This window comes from Cucurbita pepo, chromosome 12, assembly GCF_057944985.1.
Source record: "Cucurbita pepo subsp. pepo isolate OVF chromosome 12, ASM5794498v1, whole genome shotgun sequence".
NCBI classification, from domain to species: domain Eukaryota; kingdom Viridiplantae; phylum Streptophyta; class Magnoliopsida; order Cucurbitales; family Cucurbitaceae; genus Cucurbita; species Cucurbita pepo.
The window spans coordinates 13,262,970-13,282,258 of NC_141809.1; the positions used below are offsets into that span (position 1 = coordinate 13,262,970).

Here is a 19,289-nt window from a genome sequence, read left to right on the forward strand (position 1 = left end):
GGATCAGGAATAAATGTCGTCCACAAACATCTTTTGTCGGGAGACTATAAATACCCATAATATGTTAGGTAAAATTTGGATTCGTGGATGGATGTAATATTTAGATTAGAAATACTAATATCATATTTGCAATTTCCAAGTTTCAAGTAATTCTTATGGCAGAATTGCACCTGACATCAAGTCTTGATCAAATTCAATTGTGAAGTGACTCAATTTAGAACCATGTTTTTAAATCTTTATGATTTTCGTAAGAGATAATCTAATTCTAGCATTTATCCAAATTTACTATGAAGGTGTTAATTACTTTTATTCCAGGGTTCTTGCTTCAACAAAAGATTGGATGGTTGGGCTGGAATTCATCAATCACCCGTGATAATTTAACCTTTTTATTATTAGAGTACTCGGGTTTGTGCCTTCGACCATTCGACCTCAACGAAACGAGTAAATACCAATTATAAAGATGGGTTTGTTAGATACCATCATTTTGAAGAACAGCGTCATAAAACTTAATGCATTGCTTGCATTCGTTCTCACTGGCTCCACGCCTCTATTGCTAGCCACTGAAACTGGCAGCTGCTGATTGTGTGGTGGATTAAAAAGCATTCAAATCCCTGGATCTCGTTGTCTGAGACATCCATGTTGATGTCTTTTACAACCACTTCAAGAAGAGCAAGATTATGAACTCTTTCCTTCATAGCCTCGTTTATATTCTCTATGATGTTCTCGAAGAAAATCGTCACGTGCGTTACGCCCCGCCTGCGCTTGACGACAAGTCCTTGTATATCTCCAATAAGATGGAGACCACTGATGCACATTTTGTAGATAATTATTAAGACATAGAGTATGGATAATAACGTTTGAGGAAATTTGGCTCATCAGTGGCTACAGCAAAAACAAAATGAACATTAAGAAGGGGGAATTGTATTTATAATATGAAGAGGGTGGTTACCTGGTGAGGATGCAAGATCTTGATTATAAGCCCTTGAATCACTTCCATTTTCTCTTCTGTTTAGGCCAAATTTTCTGCAAAGGAAGTCATATTGTGATTTCTGCCTTTTGTACACATCTATAACGCCTCTTCTTGCCTTCTTCGTAGATATTGTCCGCTTTGACCTATTACATATCATTGTCAGCCTTACTGTTTTAAAACATGTCTACTAGGGAGAGGTTTCCACACCATTATAAGGAATGCTCCATTCCACTTTCCAACCGATATGAGCTCTCACAATCCACCCCCTTGGAGACCGGTGTCCTCACTGGCACACTGGCCGATGTCTAGCTCTAATACCATCGTTAGCAGATATTGTCGGCTTTGGCCTGTTCCGTATCGTCGTCAACTTCACGGTTTTAAAACGTATCAACTAGGGAGAGGTTTTCACACCCTTATAAGGAATGTTTCATTCCACTTTCCAACTGATGTGGGATCTCACAAGCAGGGCTTTGATTCAATCTATTGGCATATTCATTGCCTTCCATTTCCTCGTTCTTTATCCAAGGATTCGACTTAAGCTCATTAATATTCTCCAGAGAGACATTCAACTCGGCTAAAAGTTGTTTTTTTTCTCTTTCAGAAATTCCTCGAGCTGCACTTTGTTCTTGTATATTTCTGAGCCAGCTGAATTAATTTGCTGAAGCAACTTTGTTTGCAGTTTCCTTCATTCTTCAATAACCTCAGCCTTCTTCAAAATCTCCTGAAATTTTTCTAACTTGACTACAAGCCTTTGATACTCTTTTTGCTGATCACTATTCATATCTGTTCAATGTTCATAATTTCTGAAGCTTGTAATTCAATTTTTTGAACTAGTTCTCTTGCAACTTTTCATCTGTCTTCTCATTAAGCTTCTTTTGGAGCTCATCAAACTTTACCTCAAGGCTAGTCAATTGGGTGCGCAATGAATTTGATTACTCATTATCAGAGAGGTTTTTGAACGAACCATTTCAAGTAATTTCTGCTGCAATTCAATTCCCTCATCAATTTCTCTCCATTTCAGATTAAGATGCTGTGATATCTCCTTTACTTTGAATTGTTCATCCAGTAGTTCGGATCGCAATAAATCCTTCAACAAAGGACCCTCCAAGATTGAGAGAGTGATCTTGGTCAGCCTCCAAATCTAAAACCAGATAAAAGAAGGAGAAAGAACATCCAGTTAAGTTTCAACTATTGAAGAAAACAATAATAGGAACAAAGAAACTTGGACTAAAACCGCATTGCAAGAGGAAATACATAACTATGTCAACAAAGGTACAAGTTCCACAAAAAAAAATTGATGAATCTCTACAAATATCATACAGAACTATGTCAACAAAGGTAGAACTATGTCAACAAAGGTAAAAGTTCCACAAAAAATTGATGAATCTCTACAAATACCATACAGAACTATGTCAACAAAGGTAAAAGTTCCACAAAAAATCGATGAATCTCTACAAATACCATACAGAACTATGTCAACAAAGGTAAAAGTTCCACAAAAAATCGATGAATCTCTACAAATACCATACATAACTATGTCAACAAAGGTAAAAGTTCCACAAAAAATCGATGAATCTCTACAAATACCATACATAACTATGTCAACAAAGGTAAAAGTTCCACAAAAAATCGATGAATCTCTACAAATACCATACATAACTATGTCAACAAAGGTAAAAGTTCCACAAAAAATCGATGAATCTCTACAAATACCATACATAACTATGTCAACAAAGGTAAAAGTTCCACAAAAAATCGATGAATCTCTCCAAATACCATACATAACTATGTCAACAAAGGTAAAAGTTCCTCAAAAAATCAATGAATCTCTACAAATGCCATACATTATGCCTCCGAGATTTTGCTTATTCTAATGGCGGGATTGACCTAGGTTTCGCAATTATAGATCAAATCCTGCTTTTAGCTATTCGTAGCGGAAAATCAAATTGGTCTGTTTGTCAAAACACGTTTACCACAGAGATTGCAACATAAACTACATACTAGCAAGCATACAAATCGCAGCAAGTTCAACATTCTAATGGAGATAAACACTAACAAAATTGTACAATCCAAACAGAAAAAGGTGAAGTACAAGTTAGCGATTCCACTGCTGGACGATTTGAAAGAACAAGGTGAGAATCCCATGCTAGAGTTCGGAATCATAAAAGTGGATAAGGAGAAATTCATATAGAACGGCTCGCATGTTGAAATGTAGGAATACGATTTAAAGTTCGTGACCGACTAGTAACAGATTGCGGAAGTGTTCTTTCTGCATTCGCTCGATTGAACAGTAATCAGGCAGATAAAAAGGTACGGAAAATAATCCGAAAATGCGACAAACTTCAGCTGATAAACAGAGGGCAGAGGAATTAGAGACATGCCTCATGTAGAATGCTCTTTGATCGAAGAAAACTGAAGTCAATAGGAGAATACGTATAGTGGCCAACGAAAAACCTCGCAGTTCTATGGCCGACTTTCATGGCGGACATCGTTAATTTCGTTCAAGAAGCTTGGCGGGGAAGCTGGGGTTTTATCCGATGCGGATGATGTATTGCACTTACAGTGGACCTTCCTTAGGACCAACCTCCTCACTAACACCACTCAATGTCTGGCTCTGATACAATTTGTAACTGTTGAAGCCTAGATATTATCCCCTTTGACTCTTTACATATCCTCGCAATTTTAAAATAGGTTGGGAAGAAATCTCCATACTATTAAAAGGAATGTTTCCTTCTCCTTGGTGAGATCTCACATACAAATATTTTTACAAATATGATAAGAAAGATGATAAAACAATGATCATTGACCCAATTTGAAGCATTCGACAGCATGAGAGGTTGAGGAAGACGAAGATGAAGCTGGAAGTTAAAAAGAATCAGATATGCGTGTGAGATTCAACTAAATTTTTTTTCCTTTTGAAAAGACGTCATGTAACTATTCGATTGACTTGACATTTCTCCCGTGAACGAGATAGCTCAATATTTTCTACGAAAATTAGAGTAATTAATTTTTATTTCCTATTAAATTGAATTATTTATTGGAAAGAAAAAAATAAAAAAAAATTGATCATGATTGATAATAAAAAATAATATCCAACCCTAAAAATAATGGAAATTATTGGACTGTACAGCTTTAATTAATTTAATTATATGGTTTTTTTTGTGTATATTATTTATTTTTGGAGTAAGTAGATAACCGGAATCATTACCTTACTGACGCCTCGTACTTTGCCGCTACATTATTTTTCCGGTCCCAGTGCAATAATTATTTTAGTTTTTTTTTTTAATTTTTTAAATGAAAATAAAAATAATCCTAATCCATTTTTAACTCCTCATATTAACTATTTCATATATACCCCTCACATTTATTGAATTAAAATCATAAAAAATTGGACTGTTAAATGTTTATTATTTAAATTTTGATTTATAAATAAATATAATTTTTTAAATAATTTAAAATAATGATAACCCTAAAGTGTTGGGTTGAAAAGATGACGTGGCAGTCGGTCATTGGCTTCTCTAAGTGGGGTCGAACCTCCTAGTACAGCTTGGCAAGTGGGGCCATACTAATATTAATTTATTTTTAATATATCATTTTCATCTTCCACTTTTTTATTCCGAAACTTAATTCGTTCTTAAATTTTAATTTATGAATTATAATTATCACTAATGTTAATTAATGGCGATCCAAGAAATAAAGAAAAATAATAATGTCAAACAATATACAATTTTTAAATTAAAAATTTTAAACAAAAAAAAAGAATTGATTTCCTTTAATTTCTTATTTCCTTTAATTTTATATTTAATGGGTTAATAATATTTTGAATTAAAAAAAAAAATTAATCGAGAAATGATCTTGAGATAAAAGAGAAGAATTAACAAAAAGAAAGAAAAAAACACCATCATCATCTTGACAGGCCACGATAATCTTCTCTTTTAGTTTTCGAACAAGCCAAAAAAAAAAAAGAGGAAAAAATAAAATAAAATAGGAACATAATTATCTGAGAAAACACAACGATCATCATCATCTTCATCTCCATCTTCATCGAGGACTTTTTTTTTTCTAGTTCCCTCATGTTTTTCTCTCCTAAAGATCGAGAGGATATTTCGAGGAATTAATCCTCAACACTCCAAAGGAAAATTTCAACAATCAGCCCAGAGTTTTATCAAATTTCATCATCTTCAGATTCTTTTTCATTTTTTTGGTAATCGATCAATCTATGGATTAAACCCTAACGATCTTCGCCGCTTTCACCACCGGATTCTCTCTCGTGATCGCCTCGCGACCAGCGGCCTTGTAATCGAAGCTACAATCGTGACGATCTGAATATCGATGCTCCGCACAGAACAAATCGCCACATCGGCACCTAAATCCAGTCAATCCAACGCGTTTTCTACATCCGGAACATCGATTCACCTCTCGCTTCACCGATTCATCAGGCTTCGGACGATCCGCCGCCGTTGTAATCCTCCTAGACTCTGAAACGAACCGAAATTTCTCTGGCGAACAAGACGTACTAGATCTCGGACTTTTCTCACCGGAAAACTTCATCGCCATAGACGCAGTCGCCGCCGCTGCTGCCGTGGTAGCATTAAAGCACTTCTGACACATATTATTCGTCGTCGGATTCCCGGTGAGGCCACAGTTGTTAACGCAAAGCGTGATCGTCTCTGGCACTTTGAACTCCGTCTCCTCCTTCTCGGTCCTCTGTGCCATATCTTCCGATCGGATCCTCAAAAAAAAGATATCCCCAGAGAGATTCAGCGAGAGAGAGAGAGAGAGGGAGAGAGAAAGATGATAAGAACGAGAAGATATGGTTCGAGGGTTGGGTTCTTTCTTTTGAGAGGATGAGAGAGAAACAGGGAAATGGGGAATATGAAGGGATTGAAAGGTCGGTAATGGCGATGGAATATGGGCCTCATAGAGACGCGTATCGAACATTTTTTTACCTACTTTACCAAAATACCCTCCATTTGTTTCTTTATTTACTCTTTTACCCTCCCCACTTTCCTTTCATCTTAATCGGCTGTGACGTGTCCTCCGTCATTCTGGTAAGTGGCCAAATTACGTTTGTCAGTTTCTTAAATTAATTAATTTTTTAATAAATTAATTATTATATTGAGTCATAAATTTATTTATAAATATATATATATATATATATATAAAAGAAAAAGTCAAGAGGTTGAAAAGGTCAAAAGTAGGTGTGGGGGACAAATTTGAAATTTTTGTTTTTGCCTTTTTCTTTTTTTGGTGAGAAATTATAGTGAATTAATCATTTTTAATATTTTTAATTGCTTAAGAAATACATAAAAAAAAAAAAAAAAAGTAGCATTGAATTAGTCCACTCACCCATTATATACTTTATTGAACAAATGGAAGTAATTGATTTTTTTTTTTTCTTTTTTATTACAATAATAGAATAAAGGTAAATAAAGAATTAAATTAATGTATATCTCGTAATTACGATTAACACCCTCCCCTAATCTCAAGTGGAGGAGCATAAATAAAGGAAAAAGATAATGATTTTAGATATTATGTAATAAAATAAAGAAGAGACAGTACAATTGGAAAATGTGAGAGGGAGGGGGGGGCATAATGGGACTTTCACATTGAAACGGTGCGCTTTGGGGGAAGAGAAACGGAGCAGAGAACATGAACAAACGCAGCATTGTTTTACTTTTTCTTTTTTATTTTTTTTAATATTAAGCCGCCAAATCTGACCGCCACTGCCCAGAACACATTCTTCCCCCCCATCCCTTTCGCTTTACAAACTGACCCAATTGCCCGCTTAATACTTAATTCCGTCCCCAGCTTGTCGTTACCCAGTCTCCGACATAGCATTACGACATGTCGTTTCTGCTCTAAATATCAAGTACTGTTTATCCCTTCCCCACTCATTTATTTTATTTTATTGATAATTTATAATTTTCCTACTTCTATTATTTAGATTTGAAAATGTTTAAAAAATCAAATTAAAACCATAGATTTAAGCTCAATAAACAATTCATATATCCTTTCAATATTGTCCTCGAGGAATGAGGGTTCGTGCAAAATGTGAGGAATACTGGGAATTAACTGCCACACCAAGTCTTTTTTATCTGCACAACCCGCTCAGAGTTTGCAGGCAGAACCATTGTTACCTAAAAGCAAACTCTCTCCTTGGAGGAGCACGGGAGACTAGCTTAAACTAAATTCTCCAACCTTAAAAGCAAGATGAGAGCCCGACATGGAGTCGCAACTCTTCCCGTCGAAACCTCCACAAACCCTTTCTTTTAGTCGGGCAAAGATGAAGTGCCAGGGCAGGGGGTCCTTGAAGAACAGGTCCAACTACTTAATAAAGGCAGCAAATATTATGATCATCACATTTGAGCATAATTTAGCTCTCAATCCAGCAAAAGGCAAAATCAACCAGCAGAAACTTTAAGCATAGCACAATCCATCCATACAGACTGACTGGTTACAAACAAAGGCTACAATCACACACACTCACAAGCCATTTCTTCGTCGGATTATCCAACAGTAACAAAAACATGTCTCTCACAAACCTTACCTTACCACACAAACCCCTCTTCTTTCACCAAAAACACAACAACAACCAACAAAACATCATCATACATTCATTTCATTCAACACACAAAAACAAATACGTGGGTGGGTGCTGCACCTTATAACAACTCAGCTTTTGGGTCTGCACTCCTCTTCTTCATATCTTGTCCAGCTTTTCCGCCTTTACCACCGGGTTGGCTTTTGAAATTGCCTCCCTACCAATGGCCTGGTAGTCAAAAGGGCAGTCGTGTTTGTCAGAGTAGCGATGGACTGCACAGAAGAGGCTTCCACATCGGCAATTGAACCCTGTTAGACCGACGCGTTTCCTGCAGCTGTTGCACCTGTTTGGGCTTTCTTTCACCTTCTCTGCGGTGGTGCTGCTTGCACTTGAGGAAGTACAACATGCTTGAGTCGGAATGATGAACGACTCAGCTGGTTTGATTTCTAGCTTGGTTGGAGAAGTGACAATTGTCTTCTTGCCATGGTCATTTGGTCCACAATTCACGATGTTACCGAACGAGGATGCTGCAAGCTTGGCCTGTTCTTGTTTCATGATGAAGTCTTTGTGGCATTTTGAACACAGGTTCATAGTTGCAGCACTTCCAAAAAACCCACAGTTGTTTGCACAAAGTTTGGGGGCTTCTGGAGGAGCTTGGCATCCTGCCTCTTTATGTTCCATTTTTCACCTTTCCTGTAAATAATAATCTTCCAACTTATAAATACAAAAACACAAGTTGAAATTTTCAAGGAAATCATGGCTATCAATTAGTTTCTAGATACAGTACACAGGATGAAGTTTTCAAGTAAATCAGTTTATGGAGATAAATTTATGTGAGATCCCACATTGGTTGGGGAGAAGAACGAAGCATTTTTTATAAGGGTGTGGAAACCTTCCCATAGCAAAGCATTTTAAAAATCTTGAAGGGCAGTCCGAAAGGAAAAGTCCAAAGCGGACAGTATCTAATAGTGGTGGGGTTGGGCTGTTACAAATGGCATGAGAGCCAGACATCAGGATGTGCCAGCAAGGAGGATGAGCCCCGAAGAGGGGGTGGACACAAGGCGGTGTCCAGAAAAGACGCTGGGCTCTGAAGGGGGGTGGATTGGGAGTACCACATCAATTAAAGAAAGGAATGAGTGTCAGCGAGAATGCTGAACCCTGAAGAGGGGTGGATTGTGAGATCCCACGTCGATTGAGGAGGAGAATGAAGCATACTTTATAAGGATGTGGAAACCTTCCCCTAGTAGATGCGTTTTTAAAACCTTGAGAGGAAGCCCATAAGGGAAGGTCCAAAGAGGACAATATCGGTTAATGGTGGGCTTGGGCTATTACAATTTATTACTATGGTTGGTGTGCAAATTGAATTAATTCCGGTGCTTGGCACGGGAAACATTCATTTCCAATCATATTTTGGTCGGTCAGCAGAAGGATCTTCTTATTAGGGTGGTTGTGCATGGGAAGCATTATTTTCCAGTCAAAATAGGTAATTGGAATGAGCATACATGAAAGAATTTGTGTATCTTCGCAGGTGATGGTTAGAAGTTCATGCAAAGCTAAAGTGTTTTTCAAGGAGACATGTGCAGTAATGGCTTGAAGATTGGGATTTTAATGAAATCTATCCATCTGTTCATGAGAAACTTTCTAATAATGTTGCAACAGGTTGCCTTGTGATTGGTTTTGGAATGTCTTTTTATCGGTCAGTGGTCAGTTCATGGTTTCCTTTGAAAGGTTTGAAGTGGCTATCAGTTTTCAGTGCTCAGTTCATAGTTTCATCCTTCATTCGCAAGCTCCAAGTCCCAAACCATTCTACAAAATTAAAACCCTAGCTAGTCCATCATATTGCCACTCAAATTCTTCTTCAAAGAATGGTAATATGCAAATACCTCAATTATGTTCTAAAACAAAACTCCAAGCAAAGAGAGATCGATTTGGAACAGAATAGAAAACATTACAAGTAATAGGAGGCCACTCAACAACACACACACAAAAAGAAGAAAAGACATGCAAATACCTGCTGCTAGTAATGTCCAAAAACCTAAGAAAACGCAAGCATATACCAAAAACACATCATAAAATTACTTCCATCCACAAGTTCGATTAAAAATTTCCGTCAAGTATTACAATAAATTTTAGCAAAACAGAAAAAAGCATAATCGCTTCCTCAGAAACAACCAACAGATATCGAAAAAATCAATATCGAGAAATGGAAGAAACCCTTAAATTCTTAATACTGACCTGATCGTTGTTGAGTGTAGGAGGGAAAGCTGTATTCGACCGCTGCGTATCCGTGACAATAGAAAACACCATAAAATTCCCAGCTGGATGACGATTCTCCGCTCCCCTCCTTTCACTGAAAATCAACAGGAACAAAAATCATATATAAATCAAAGAAACAAAATAGCCGTATGCGGCGAAGAACGAATTAAATTGAAGAGAAGAAAAGAAAAAGAGGAGGAAATCGGGAAAACTAACCCTACAGATATCAGAAAGGCGATGGGGTTTGGGAGGTGGAGAGAAAAGCCAAGTTTTTACAATGGAATTCCCAATTTAAAGGGCCATCGTGGGGGGTCCGAAGTGGGCCAAAAATAAAATTAAAGAAAAAAAAAAAAAACAAAAACGTTACGAATTCTAAATGGTTGGTTTTGGGGTATACGTGGAACGTTGTGATTGGAGAAAAGGGGTAAAACTCAGAGAAGAGGGAGTTGGACCAATGAGAATGAAGATAGTGGCGAGCTTACGAGGAACTGGTTGTAGGGGATCGAGTTGGAAAAGCTGGTGAATCCCGTTTTCGGGTGTGTACAGAGTGGGGGCTTCTTACGTGTTCCGATTCTACCCTTTGTAATGTGATCTCTCCTTCTTTGATGAACACGTGGAAACTGATGATTTTTGTATTTATTTATTCTTTTAATACCTAAATTTGATTTTTTTTTTTCATTTATTCATAAGATAATATCATATCGTTACGAAGATTCACATATTCACGTTTATCAATATCATACTATGGTACAGAGCACGGTGGAAGGTTGATTTAATAAATTGTATTAGAATTTGAAGGACAGTGTTGGGTGATGAATGTCCCACATCGGCTAATTTAGGGAATGATCATGGATTTATAAACAAAGAATACTTTATCTATTGGGGTGAAGCCTTCCCGGGTGAGGCTTTTTGGGAAAACCCAAAGCAAAGCCATGGGAGTTTATGCTCAAAGTGGACAATATCATACCATTGTAGAGAGTCGTCTTCATCTAAGAGGTAGAACCGTCTTTTATTTTTTCCATGCTTCCTCGTGAAACCCTTCCCCCTAGCCCTAAAATAGTCTAAAGAGTATCCTTTGATTCTGAAGAATACATTCACCGATTTTCGCCCCGTCGTTTGGCTTCCACTACAGTTGACCTATATTGCTCTCCTCGCCTTACACAATTAGGGGAGAACTCTTGTAAACTTCTTCCGGTAGTTCTCGTTCAAGAAGACATTTGGCACATCTAATTAGAACATAGGCTAATCTCGATTTGATTTGCTACGATAGAGAGCAGGAGACGAACAAACTGAATCTTGCGATAATTTGGTGTTCTTCCAGAAATAAATCAATGTTAAAAGTGTAAAAAAGAACCCAAAACAACTAAGAATCATAGTTCTGAAACGAATTCATTGATGAACACTCTTATGAGAAGGTTTCTGGAAGCCCAATTTGTTGTGGCTCAAAGTTTTGCAAAATGAGGAAGAAAATGGATTCATCTCGAAAGCAAAGCAAACAGAACACCAACAGACAATCCAGTTACACACAAGAAGGAAACAATTCGCACTCTAACGAACAGAGCATTCAAATTTTTAGCAATTTGAAGTGTCAGAGTCAGAATCTGCAACCTACCTTGTTCTTCCATTTTCTTGAAGAACATCATCGGCTTCAGAGATTGGCGGAGAATGAAGGCCAGCGAGAAAGGAAACCCGAAGGACACGAAGCTCTGGATGGAAACTTCTGTGAATGGTGAAGCGCGAGTTGCGTACGAAATCCAAGCCCCAATTCCCAACTGAACAAGACCGAGAATCGCCATAGCTTTGCTTAAGCTGTACACGTTCTTCATCATCACTTCAACCACCTCTCTGGTTTCGCCGGCCAACGCCGAGAGGTCTCTCTCGACGGTCGGTCCTTCGATGTCTTGATGCTTGAAATCAGCGGGTTTCTCCAAGTTCTCGTTCTCAGGAGTTGAAGAAAATCCATATTTCTGATCCAAATCTGAGATGAAGAAGCTAGGGTTTCTCAATCTCGGAATCAAACCAGGATTGGATGTGATTGGTCCCCGAATCCGATGATCGGAATTAGGGTTACTGAGATTGAAATTCGCGGATCTCCTGTAAGGCGTGTGGGAATTGATGAGGTCAACTGTAGGAATTGCAAAAGTTCGTCGGGGCGATTGCGGAAACGAGGGATCGGAATGCGTAGAAGGGATTCGGGTGAAGTGTTCGTGAGGGTTTTGGGAGATGAGAAAAGTGGAAGAAGGAAATGGTCTGAGAAACTTGGAGCTTAACCTACGCGTAACAATGGCGGCCATACTTTGGGTTCCTGATTATCAATTCCGAGCTCTTCGGCGAAAGAGATGGAGAGGTAGTTACTTTCCGACACAGACAAAGAATCGAGGTTTTTAAGAAATCCTAACGAATAAAATGGCGGCGTGGTGGCATAGTTGCAGAAAGAGCAGAGAGAAGATATAAATGGAAGGGGAAGAAAGAAAGGGTGCGAACTAGGGCTTTATATATATGCATACCCTTCAAAAGATTGTATTTTCATCTTATAAAAATATCCAGATTATTCAGTTATAAGTGCAAAAAAATATATATATATTTTAACATGAACAACCCGAAACCCGAAACCCTATGAATCCAAAAACTGTGTATTTCTCCAACTCAAACTAACTCGAACTCTAACCAAACCAACCCATGAGATAAGAAAAGTAAAAACTTGTAATCACCTAAAGATAAAGAGAGAACAAACTTGCTTCATGTTCATTAATACACAACTAAGATCCACAGTGGCATGAAGTCGTCGCCACTCAAATGAAGTCATAAACTACAACATAAAATAAACTACAACATAAAATAAACTACAACATAAAAAACGGAGTAGTATTCATTGAACTAAGCTCAAATTGATATCATTCAGATGGGAGGAGGTAGGAGGTGAATAAAATGTATGCTAGCCTTGAAGTTTCCTTTTCTCTTGTTTCTCTACCAAACCACACACGACATTGACATTGACATTGACATTGACATTCACATATATCTTCCTCTTAAAATACAAATCAATACATTCGGTCATTTTCCAATGTTTAGTACAACAACAACAACAGCGTAGAACCCTTACAATTTATTCCACATGTGATGTGATAACATTTACTTCACCATCATCCGAAGAATAAGAGCTTGGAGTTGCTGCCTTCATTCCTAGTATGACATAATGTCTTCCAGCTTCATTTTGATTCATAGAAGATGAAGTTTGAAGAACCGTGCTCGGTAACCCACCTTTCGTTTCTCAAAATCAGACTCCAGCAAGCAATTCAACATCTGAAACTGGTTTTCAAACTCTTCAATTACATTGCAAGTGTAAATGAAGACTAATAATACACAAAGGTTGGCATTTCATGGGCTACATTGTTAATTTCAGGCAATAGCGCATCTGAAACTGATTTTCAAACTCATAGATGATATTGCAAGTATAATTGAAGACTAATACAATACATAAAATTTGGCATTGAAATATAGTGATAACAGATTGTGCCAACATTAATCGACTCCGTTTCGAATAAAATATGCTGGGTTTCAATTGATGAAGATACTGAATTACGAAGTCCAAACAAAACCTTATGATAGTAGGAAACGACTAGCAATATAAAATTAATAATGATCATACTAAAATGTGCAAGATTACGTAGTAAACATCATATTGGCATGATGGTGAACTCTAGGGGTGAGGAGTCTTTAGTGTGTTCTCATACCTGATGGAATGATTCTTCACCTGATATGCAAGTCACTGAGAAATTCCGACAACCTGAAAATAGCTTCAAATTTATAAAAGGTAACGTTGAACAAAAATAGACAACACGAAGCAAATCCACAAAACAAAACCTAATATTTTTGGCGATAACAGTGAGACCATCTTGATTCCCAATATGACGCAGAGTTATCTCTTCCAACCGGCCATCCCAATGTGCGTGCTGCAATGAGAATCACATCAAATTTTGAATCTCATTTTTAAGTTAATATAGCTGAGTACATTGCAGATGCATGTAACAACGGAAGTAGAAATGCTAAAAAATTCGAGAAACAAGCATCATCATGTGAGGAAGTCCACAAACGACTTCATGGATAATATACTTAAATTACAGGCATACTTGGATAACAAACAACCAAACTGGTAAGAATCAGTCTGCACAGGACTTTACTAAATGCACAAATCAAACATTAGGAGCCACTTGCAAAAAGAAAGGCTTCATTCGAGAAACAAGCATCGTCATGCGAGAGAGTCCACGTACGGGAAAACTATTTTGGATAATATTACATATGAATCGAACATTCACTTCAAGTTACAGGCATACTTGGACAACAAACAACCAAACTGGTATCAGTCTGCATAGAACTTCGCTAAATGCACAAATCAAATATTAGGAGTGCATACTTGGCTTGGGTATGCAGGAGGGTGAAACAGAACTCTAAGAAAAATCTATGAATGAAGAAGATAGCCTGATAGCCAGCAACAGATATTCCTAATTCCCAGTAGTAAAATACAACACTTAAGAAGTCATAATATAATCTACGCATTCTTATATAAACTGACCATCGTCATCTTGGTAACTCGAGACTAATTTTCCCCTGGACAAATGACTAATGCCTTCTGCAAAATATAATTCCCCAATAACATGGCATTTACGACAATTAAGAAAGTCCACAAATTGTTTTCCTGCACATGGGGCACTGCTAGGTGGCCAAAAATGCTAGAATAGCAAATCTTCAAAGTTTTTGGACAAGACAAGAAAGAAACTTGTCGAAGACCCAATATACATCAGGTTACAACTACCTAAGAAAAAGGAATCTCAAAATCTAATATTCTCCTCATCACTTGACGAGTTAGCTTCACGACCCAACTGCATTAGAACAAATGCCATCTCCAAAGGAGTTAAATCTTCAAAATCTAAATCTTCAGCACTAAAATCCAAATCCTCTAAGTCTTCGAACATATCAAAAAAGGCATCCATATCCACAATATTAGATCTGTTTGGAGTTCTCTGTGATCGTGGTCGGCGTGGAGGTGGCCTGTGATATTTCCATGAGTATGAACCAGGCTTGACCAAATGCTGGAACACAACAAACAGTGTATCAATCAAAAGACTGGAAAGCCAATCTGCTCTAATGAAATTAAATGACAAACAGAATGCACATAGATCTGCAGATAACATCCATTTATGGACCACATCTTTCAATATCTACCATAAAAGCTGATTGAAAATGAACAGCACTGCTTATGTGATGCCTATGACACATCACAAAAAATACAAGGGTCGTTGAGTTTGCAGCTCAGCTCATATAGGTATGGAGACGAAGATGAATGTGACAGAGCAGTTGCATATGTATTTTCTAAAATAGGCAAGTGCAGATGATTGGCAAGCATGCAAAGATCAACAAAATGCTGTTTAGAAGACGTCCTGCCTGACTTGCTAGTGCTAACCTACAATTCTCTCCCCATAATCACACATTCAAATCCAACACCTGTAAGTATATTACTTTTATTAATTTGAAACAGGGAATCCATCCATCAATTGTAAAAGGTCTAGTAATACGATCTCGGCATCCAAACTATATAATTTCATGTTCATCGTACTAGTAATTTGACTAAAACCAATTAGGCATTACTAACAGAGTTGGCAAAGCCAAACAGTCAAGGTAGTCAGCACATCACTTTTAACCAGAATTGAGCCCGGGAAATTTTTCTAAGAGAGGAAACAAAAGTATTGCAGAAGATTTTTGAACATATATTTTCGAAAGATTTATGTGACTTCATGCCAAATCCTGAAAACAAAAATACATTTTAAAAACAACTTTTTAAGGTTTTCAAATCTTAGCTTACTTTTAAAAAACACTCAAACATTCATATTTGCTAAAGATTCATGTGACATCAAGCCAAATTCAAAAAACAAAAACTACTTTTTAAGGTTTTCAAAACTTAGCTTGGTTTTAAAAAAAACTTACATAACAAGGAACTCATTGTTTATAAAATTTTCTAAAAGAGAAGAACAAAAAACCAAAAAGCCAGCCTTACTTTTTTCGTTTTTCAAAGAACATTTTAAGATGATTCGTCAAAATTTAAAAACAAAAATAAAAATTTAGGGATTAATTTTCTTCTTTTTGTTTTTTCTTTCGAAAATTTGGATAAGATTTTTAAAACATTCTTCAAAGTTAATTGAAAAAATGAAGAAATTGTTACCCAAAGATTTGATTTTTTTTAAGTTCTTTTTTGGCTTTTCACATTTTAAAAGAACATGAAATACATAGCCACCCACCCCTCAAACATTATGAACATATTTTTAAAATCTACTTTTTTTAAAATAATTTGTTTAGGATTTTTAAAAATAGATTAAAGAACAAAGAAACCTGTTAATAACCAAGCATAAATTTTTAAAAATAGAAAACTAAAAGTTCAGGATACAGACTACCTATAGTATACATCAAAAATAATTTTTGTTTATAAAATTTGGTTAGAGTAGGAAAACTGGTGGGAGCAAAGAAAGGAACTTCATCCCTTATCCTGGTCCTCAAACTATTCTAATTGAAGCAGGGATTCCAAAGAGAAGATTCCTATGAGAAATGGAGGGCATCCTTGAGGTTTTTTTAAAAAAGTAAAATAAAAAGTAAATTGGACAACAAAGAGTCACCCTTGGTATAGTGTGCCAAAAGAATAAAATGTAACACTAGGAGGCACAGGTGAGTATGATTCAGCATATCTAACCCGCCATGATTGGATGGCCATGGAAAATGGGGTGGCTTATGAAACCATCAGAGGATAATAATGACAAGAGTCTTCTGTTGCCCTATATTTCCATATCCAGATCTCAAAAAGAATTCCTTCCATAAACTCATGGCCAGGAAGCCAAACATGTAACTATTTAATACATTTCCTGGGGCATTAATAAATTAGCAAAACCAAACAAGTTGAGATTCCATTCAGAGAATATCAATGATCGATAAAAGAAAAAAAGAATGAATTTGGACACGCATAAAGAAAATAAAAGGATGAAGAATAAAGTTCAGGAAAATTGCAAGTTCCTGACAACATAAAAGGCCACAACAACAACATCCAGCATGCTTAGAAGAGAACAATTAGGAAAAAGAAACCGAGTAAATGCTTTCAGAGATAAACTTACCTTGTAAAAACAACTGGATCCAAATGGGCAGTTCCCGTTTCCAAAGTTAAAGTGCTTGCAATCTATTGATCTGTGCAAGAAAATAATAAAAACTCACAAATCCAGAGCAGTGAAATTATCTCAACAGATCATACAATTACTTCAGCAGTTATGCAGCTTCCATTTTCTGAATAATTTTGGATGATCGTTCCTATGGGCTATGGAGCTTTTCAGAATACATTTAATGCATGATAACTTACAAAGACAACAACGAGTTTGGCAAAAAAAAAAACAAAAAACAAAAGGGAAGTAGAAAACATGAACAGAATGTAAAAAAATTGAACAGTTTCCAGAATGCAATCACATAATAGGAATGAAGAACATAAATTTACCGCAGCCTTGACTTGTAGCTATCAACAATCTCTTGCTTTTCTTCTTTGGAAGAATACCAAATGACACTTGGAATTACAAAGTATGATAACTTCCTACAAATTGGGCAGGCTCTTAGAGCACTATTAACATCCATTCCTGAGGTAGATGAAGTATTGCGCCAGTTTCTAATACAAGAAATGCAGAATGGATGATCACATTCTGAGAGAAGCCCAAATTTCCTCTCAGCTATTTCAGTTTTAGAAAGAACACGCTCCAGGCAGACACTACATTCTATGTCTTGGCTACGTTTCAAAGACTCTAGATGTTTTTGCTTTTTCTCGCACGCTTTAATGTGCTCCTCCCTTTCATCAGTCCTAAAAGGATGTAAACATTGTTTTCCACAAGTAGGACACAAGTCCCCATGAATATGAGGACAATTTTGACCACGTGGACAATCACTTCCAGCAGCAGCAAAAGAACAAATAGGTATATCAGCTGGACCAACAATCCTTGTCTCCCCATTCCTCCAATCATCAAGACCATCTGGATGCTCAGACTCTCCACTCCACACAATTTGAACGTGCGAGGGAGGACAGGATATCTTTGAACCAGCAAACTCGCTTGTAGATCCAGGTAAGGGAGAAAGTGGCCTTGATAATAGGGGATGAGCTATAGAAACAGATTCAGACACATGAGGTTGCTGAGAATTTGAAGAAGCTGATGACTCCGCTTGAGAAACTTTAACATGGTCATATCTGCATCGACTGCCAAAAGCACACCTTCCCTTTTGATAGTAAGTACAAACCTGTTATGAATGATACATCAGAAAGAGAGAATGATCGGAGAGCCAAACCGACTGTTGGTTTATATCGTAACATATGGCAACACAGAGGAGTGGAAGTAATATTTACATTGCTTGGTGGAGCCGACCAGTCATGCGAAAACTCACAATATTCCCCTTTCAAGCATGCTCCATGCGAAAAATACTTGCATAGGACCCTAAATAAACCACCGAAGTAAACAAAACTTCATAGACATAAAATCCAGCATCTATAACAACAACTCAACAAAACAGCTTTCATGAAACTCAAATTCCAAATATTTATAATCACAGCCAGAAGTAGTTAACATTTGGTAAACCAGCCACTAGAAATAGCATATACCTAATAATTAAACCAGATACCAAAAGAAGCGTGATCAAGATAACTCGGTCACTCGATTACGTTCCACTTTTCTGCTAAACAGGATGTATTGAACTCATAATTCATTAAGATGTTATTGAAGAAAAATAATATCAAGATGCGATGATCATCAATACTCATCAAATATGCGAGAAAACGAACAAACAAACAATCAACTACATGACAATATCAACAAATAACACATAAAGAAGTATAATCACAACAAAATAACAGAAACTATAGAAACGAAGAACTCACCGTTTAGACATGGCGATCGAAACTAAAAGCGATGAGAGGAGATAATCCAATTCAAACGGACAAAAAATCGAGCAAGAAAACCTCTTCGATTGCTTGGTTGATTAAACGGCTAAGAGATGATTTGAATAAGATAAAAGCAATGGAGGGAAATGAAAAGAGGAAAAAATAACGAAATCAACGCAGTTCATGATTCAATCGATGAAACAAAGAAGCTCTCGCGCGCGCCTGTACGGCCGTGCCTAGGGCTTTTTGGCGGTCAGTATCCAATATAAGCATTGGCCATTCATTTTCGGTAAAATTCCAGAAATACCCCTGCACGGAAATGGGATATCGCGTGTGAAAATCGGGGCATTGTTGTAATAAAAACGAAGTTTGGGGCTACAACTACAAGGAATTAATGTAAATTTTATTTTTTTAAATAGCTTTAAATTATTTAATTGGTTCTCTCTTTCGGCATAGCTGTCTGTTTAGGTAAGAATAGTGACCGTTAGATTTTTGTTAGAAGCATATTGGATAATAAATATAAAAAAGTTAAAATAATAAATAAAAACATTTAATATATAAATTCCATAAAT

The 19,289-nt window shown here is 36.8% G+C and overlaps 3 protein-coding genes and 2 pseudogenes across 10 annotated transcripts; all 5 read right to left on the reverse strand.

Moving 5' to 3' along the window:
- Positions 1–446: 446 nt before the first annotated feature.
- Positions 447–3,459, reverse strand: LOC111807745 (uncharacterized; annotated as a pseudogene). Its single transcript, XR_015423288.1, has 3 exons — positions 3,352–3,459; positions 950–2,111; positions 447–804 (listed from the first exon to the last, which is right to left on the reverse strand). The product of XR_015423288.1 is annotated as an uncharacterized LOC111807745 (transcript).
- Positions 3,460–4,858: 1,399 nt separating this feature from the next.
- On the reverse strand, positions 4,859–5,852 carry LOC111807628 (zinc finger A20 and AN1 domain-containing stress-associated protein 5 pseudogene; annotated as a pseudogene).
- Positions 5,853–7,318: 1,466 nt separating this feature from the next.
- LOC111807505 (zinc finger A20 and AN1 domain-containing stress-associated protein 8) lies at positions 7,319–10,132 on the reverse strand. Of its 2 annotated transcripts, none has more exons than XM_023693251.2 (3): positions 9,987–10,132; positions 9,750–9,864; positions 7,319–8,207 (listed from the first exon to the last, which is right to left on the reverse strand). In XM_023693251.2, exon 3 carries the CDS (start codon positions 8,193–8,195, stop codon positions 7,674–7,676), a length of 522 nt encoding a protein of 173 aa, XP_023549019.2. In that variant the 5' UTR covers positions 8,196–8,207; positions 9,750–9,864; positions 9,987–10,132; the 3' UTR covers positions 7,319–7,673. The 2 variants fall into 2 exon arrangements, with proteins under 2 accessions (XP_023549019.2, XP_086985479.1); XM_087129353.1 differs by having other exon boundaries at positions 7,319–8,221.
- Positions 10,133–11,143: 1,011 nt separating this feature from the next.
- On the reverse strand, positions 11,144–12,255 carry LOC111807746 (uncharacterized). Its single transcript, XM_023693616.2, has one exon. It carries the CDS (start codon positions 12,062–12,064, stop codon positions 11,246–11,248), a length of 819 nt encoding a protein of 272 aa, XP_023549384.2. The 5' UTR covers positions 12,065–12,255; the 3' UTR covers positions 11,144–11,245.
- Positions 12,256–12,621: 366 nt separating this feature from the next.
- On the reverse strand, positions 12,622–18,974 carry LOC111806746 (E3 ubiquitin-protein ligase makorin). Of its 6 annotated transcripts, none has more exons than XM_023692185.2 (7): positions 18,715–18,972; positions 18,187–18,274; positions 17,296–18,080; positions 16,925–16,994; positions 13,635–13,723; positions 13,505–13,557; positions 12,622–13,073 (listed from the first exon to the last, which is right to left on the reverse strand). In XM_023692185.2, the coding sequence occupies exons 1-6, from the start codon at positions 18,723–18,725 to the stop codon at positions 13,521–13,523; spliced, it is 1,080 nt and encodes a 359-aa protein (XP_023547953.2). In that variant the 5' UTR covers positions 18,726–18,972; the 3' UTR covers positions 12,622–13,073; positions 13,505–13,520. The 6 variants fall into 6 exon arrangements, with proteins under 6 accessions (XP_023547953.2, XP_023547952.2, XP_086985153.1 ...); XM_023692184.2 differs by having other exon boundaries at positions 12,622–13,079; XM_087129027.1 differs by lacking the exons at positions 12,622–13,073; positions 13,505–13,557 and adding an exon at positions 14,584–14,860 and having other exon boundaries at positions 13,629–13,723; positions 18,715–18,974.
- Positions 18,975–19,289: the final 315 nt, after the last annotated feature.

Coding starts and splice junctions, on each gene's coding strand:
- LOC111806746 (XM_087129027.1), bottom strand. Junction 18,081..18,186: donor GGTCGGCTCCACCAAGCAAT/GTAAATATTACT, acceptor CATTCATAACAG/GTTTGTACTTACTATCAAAA. Junction 16,995..17,295: donor AGCTACAAGTCAAGGCTGCG/GTAAATTTATGT, acceptor TTTCTTGCACAG/ATCAATAGATTGCAAGCACT.
- LOC111807746 (XM_023693616.2), bottom strand. CDS start 12,064: ATGGCCGCCATTGTTACGCGTAGGTTAAGCTCCAAGTTTCTCAGACCA.
- LOC111807505 (XM_023693251.2), bottom strand. CDS start 8,195: ATGGAACATAAAGAGGCAGGATGCCAAGCTCCTCCAGAAGCCCCCAAA.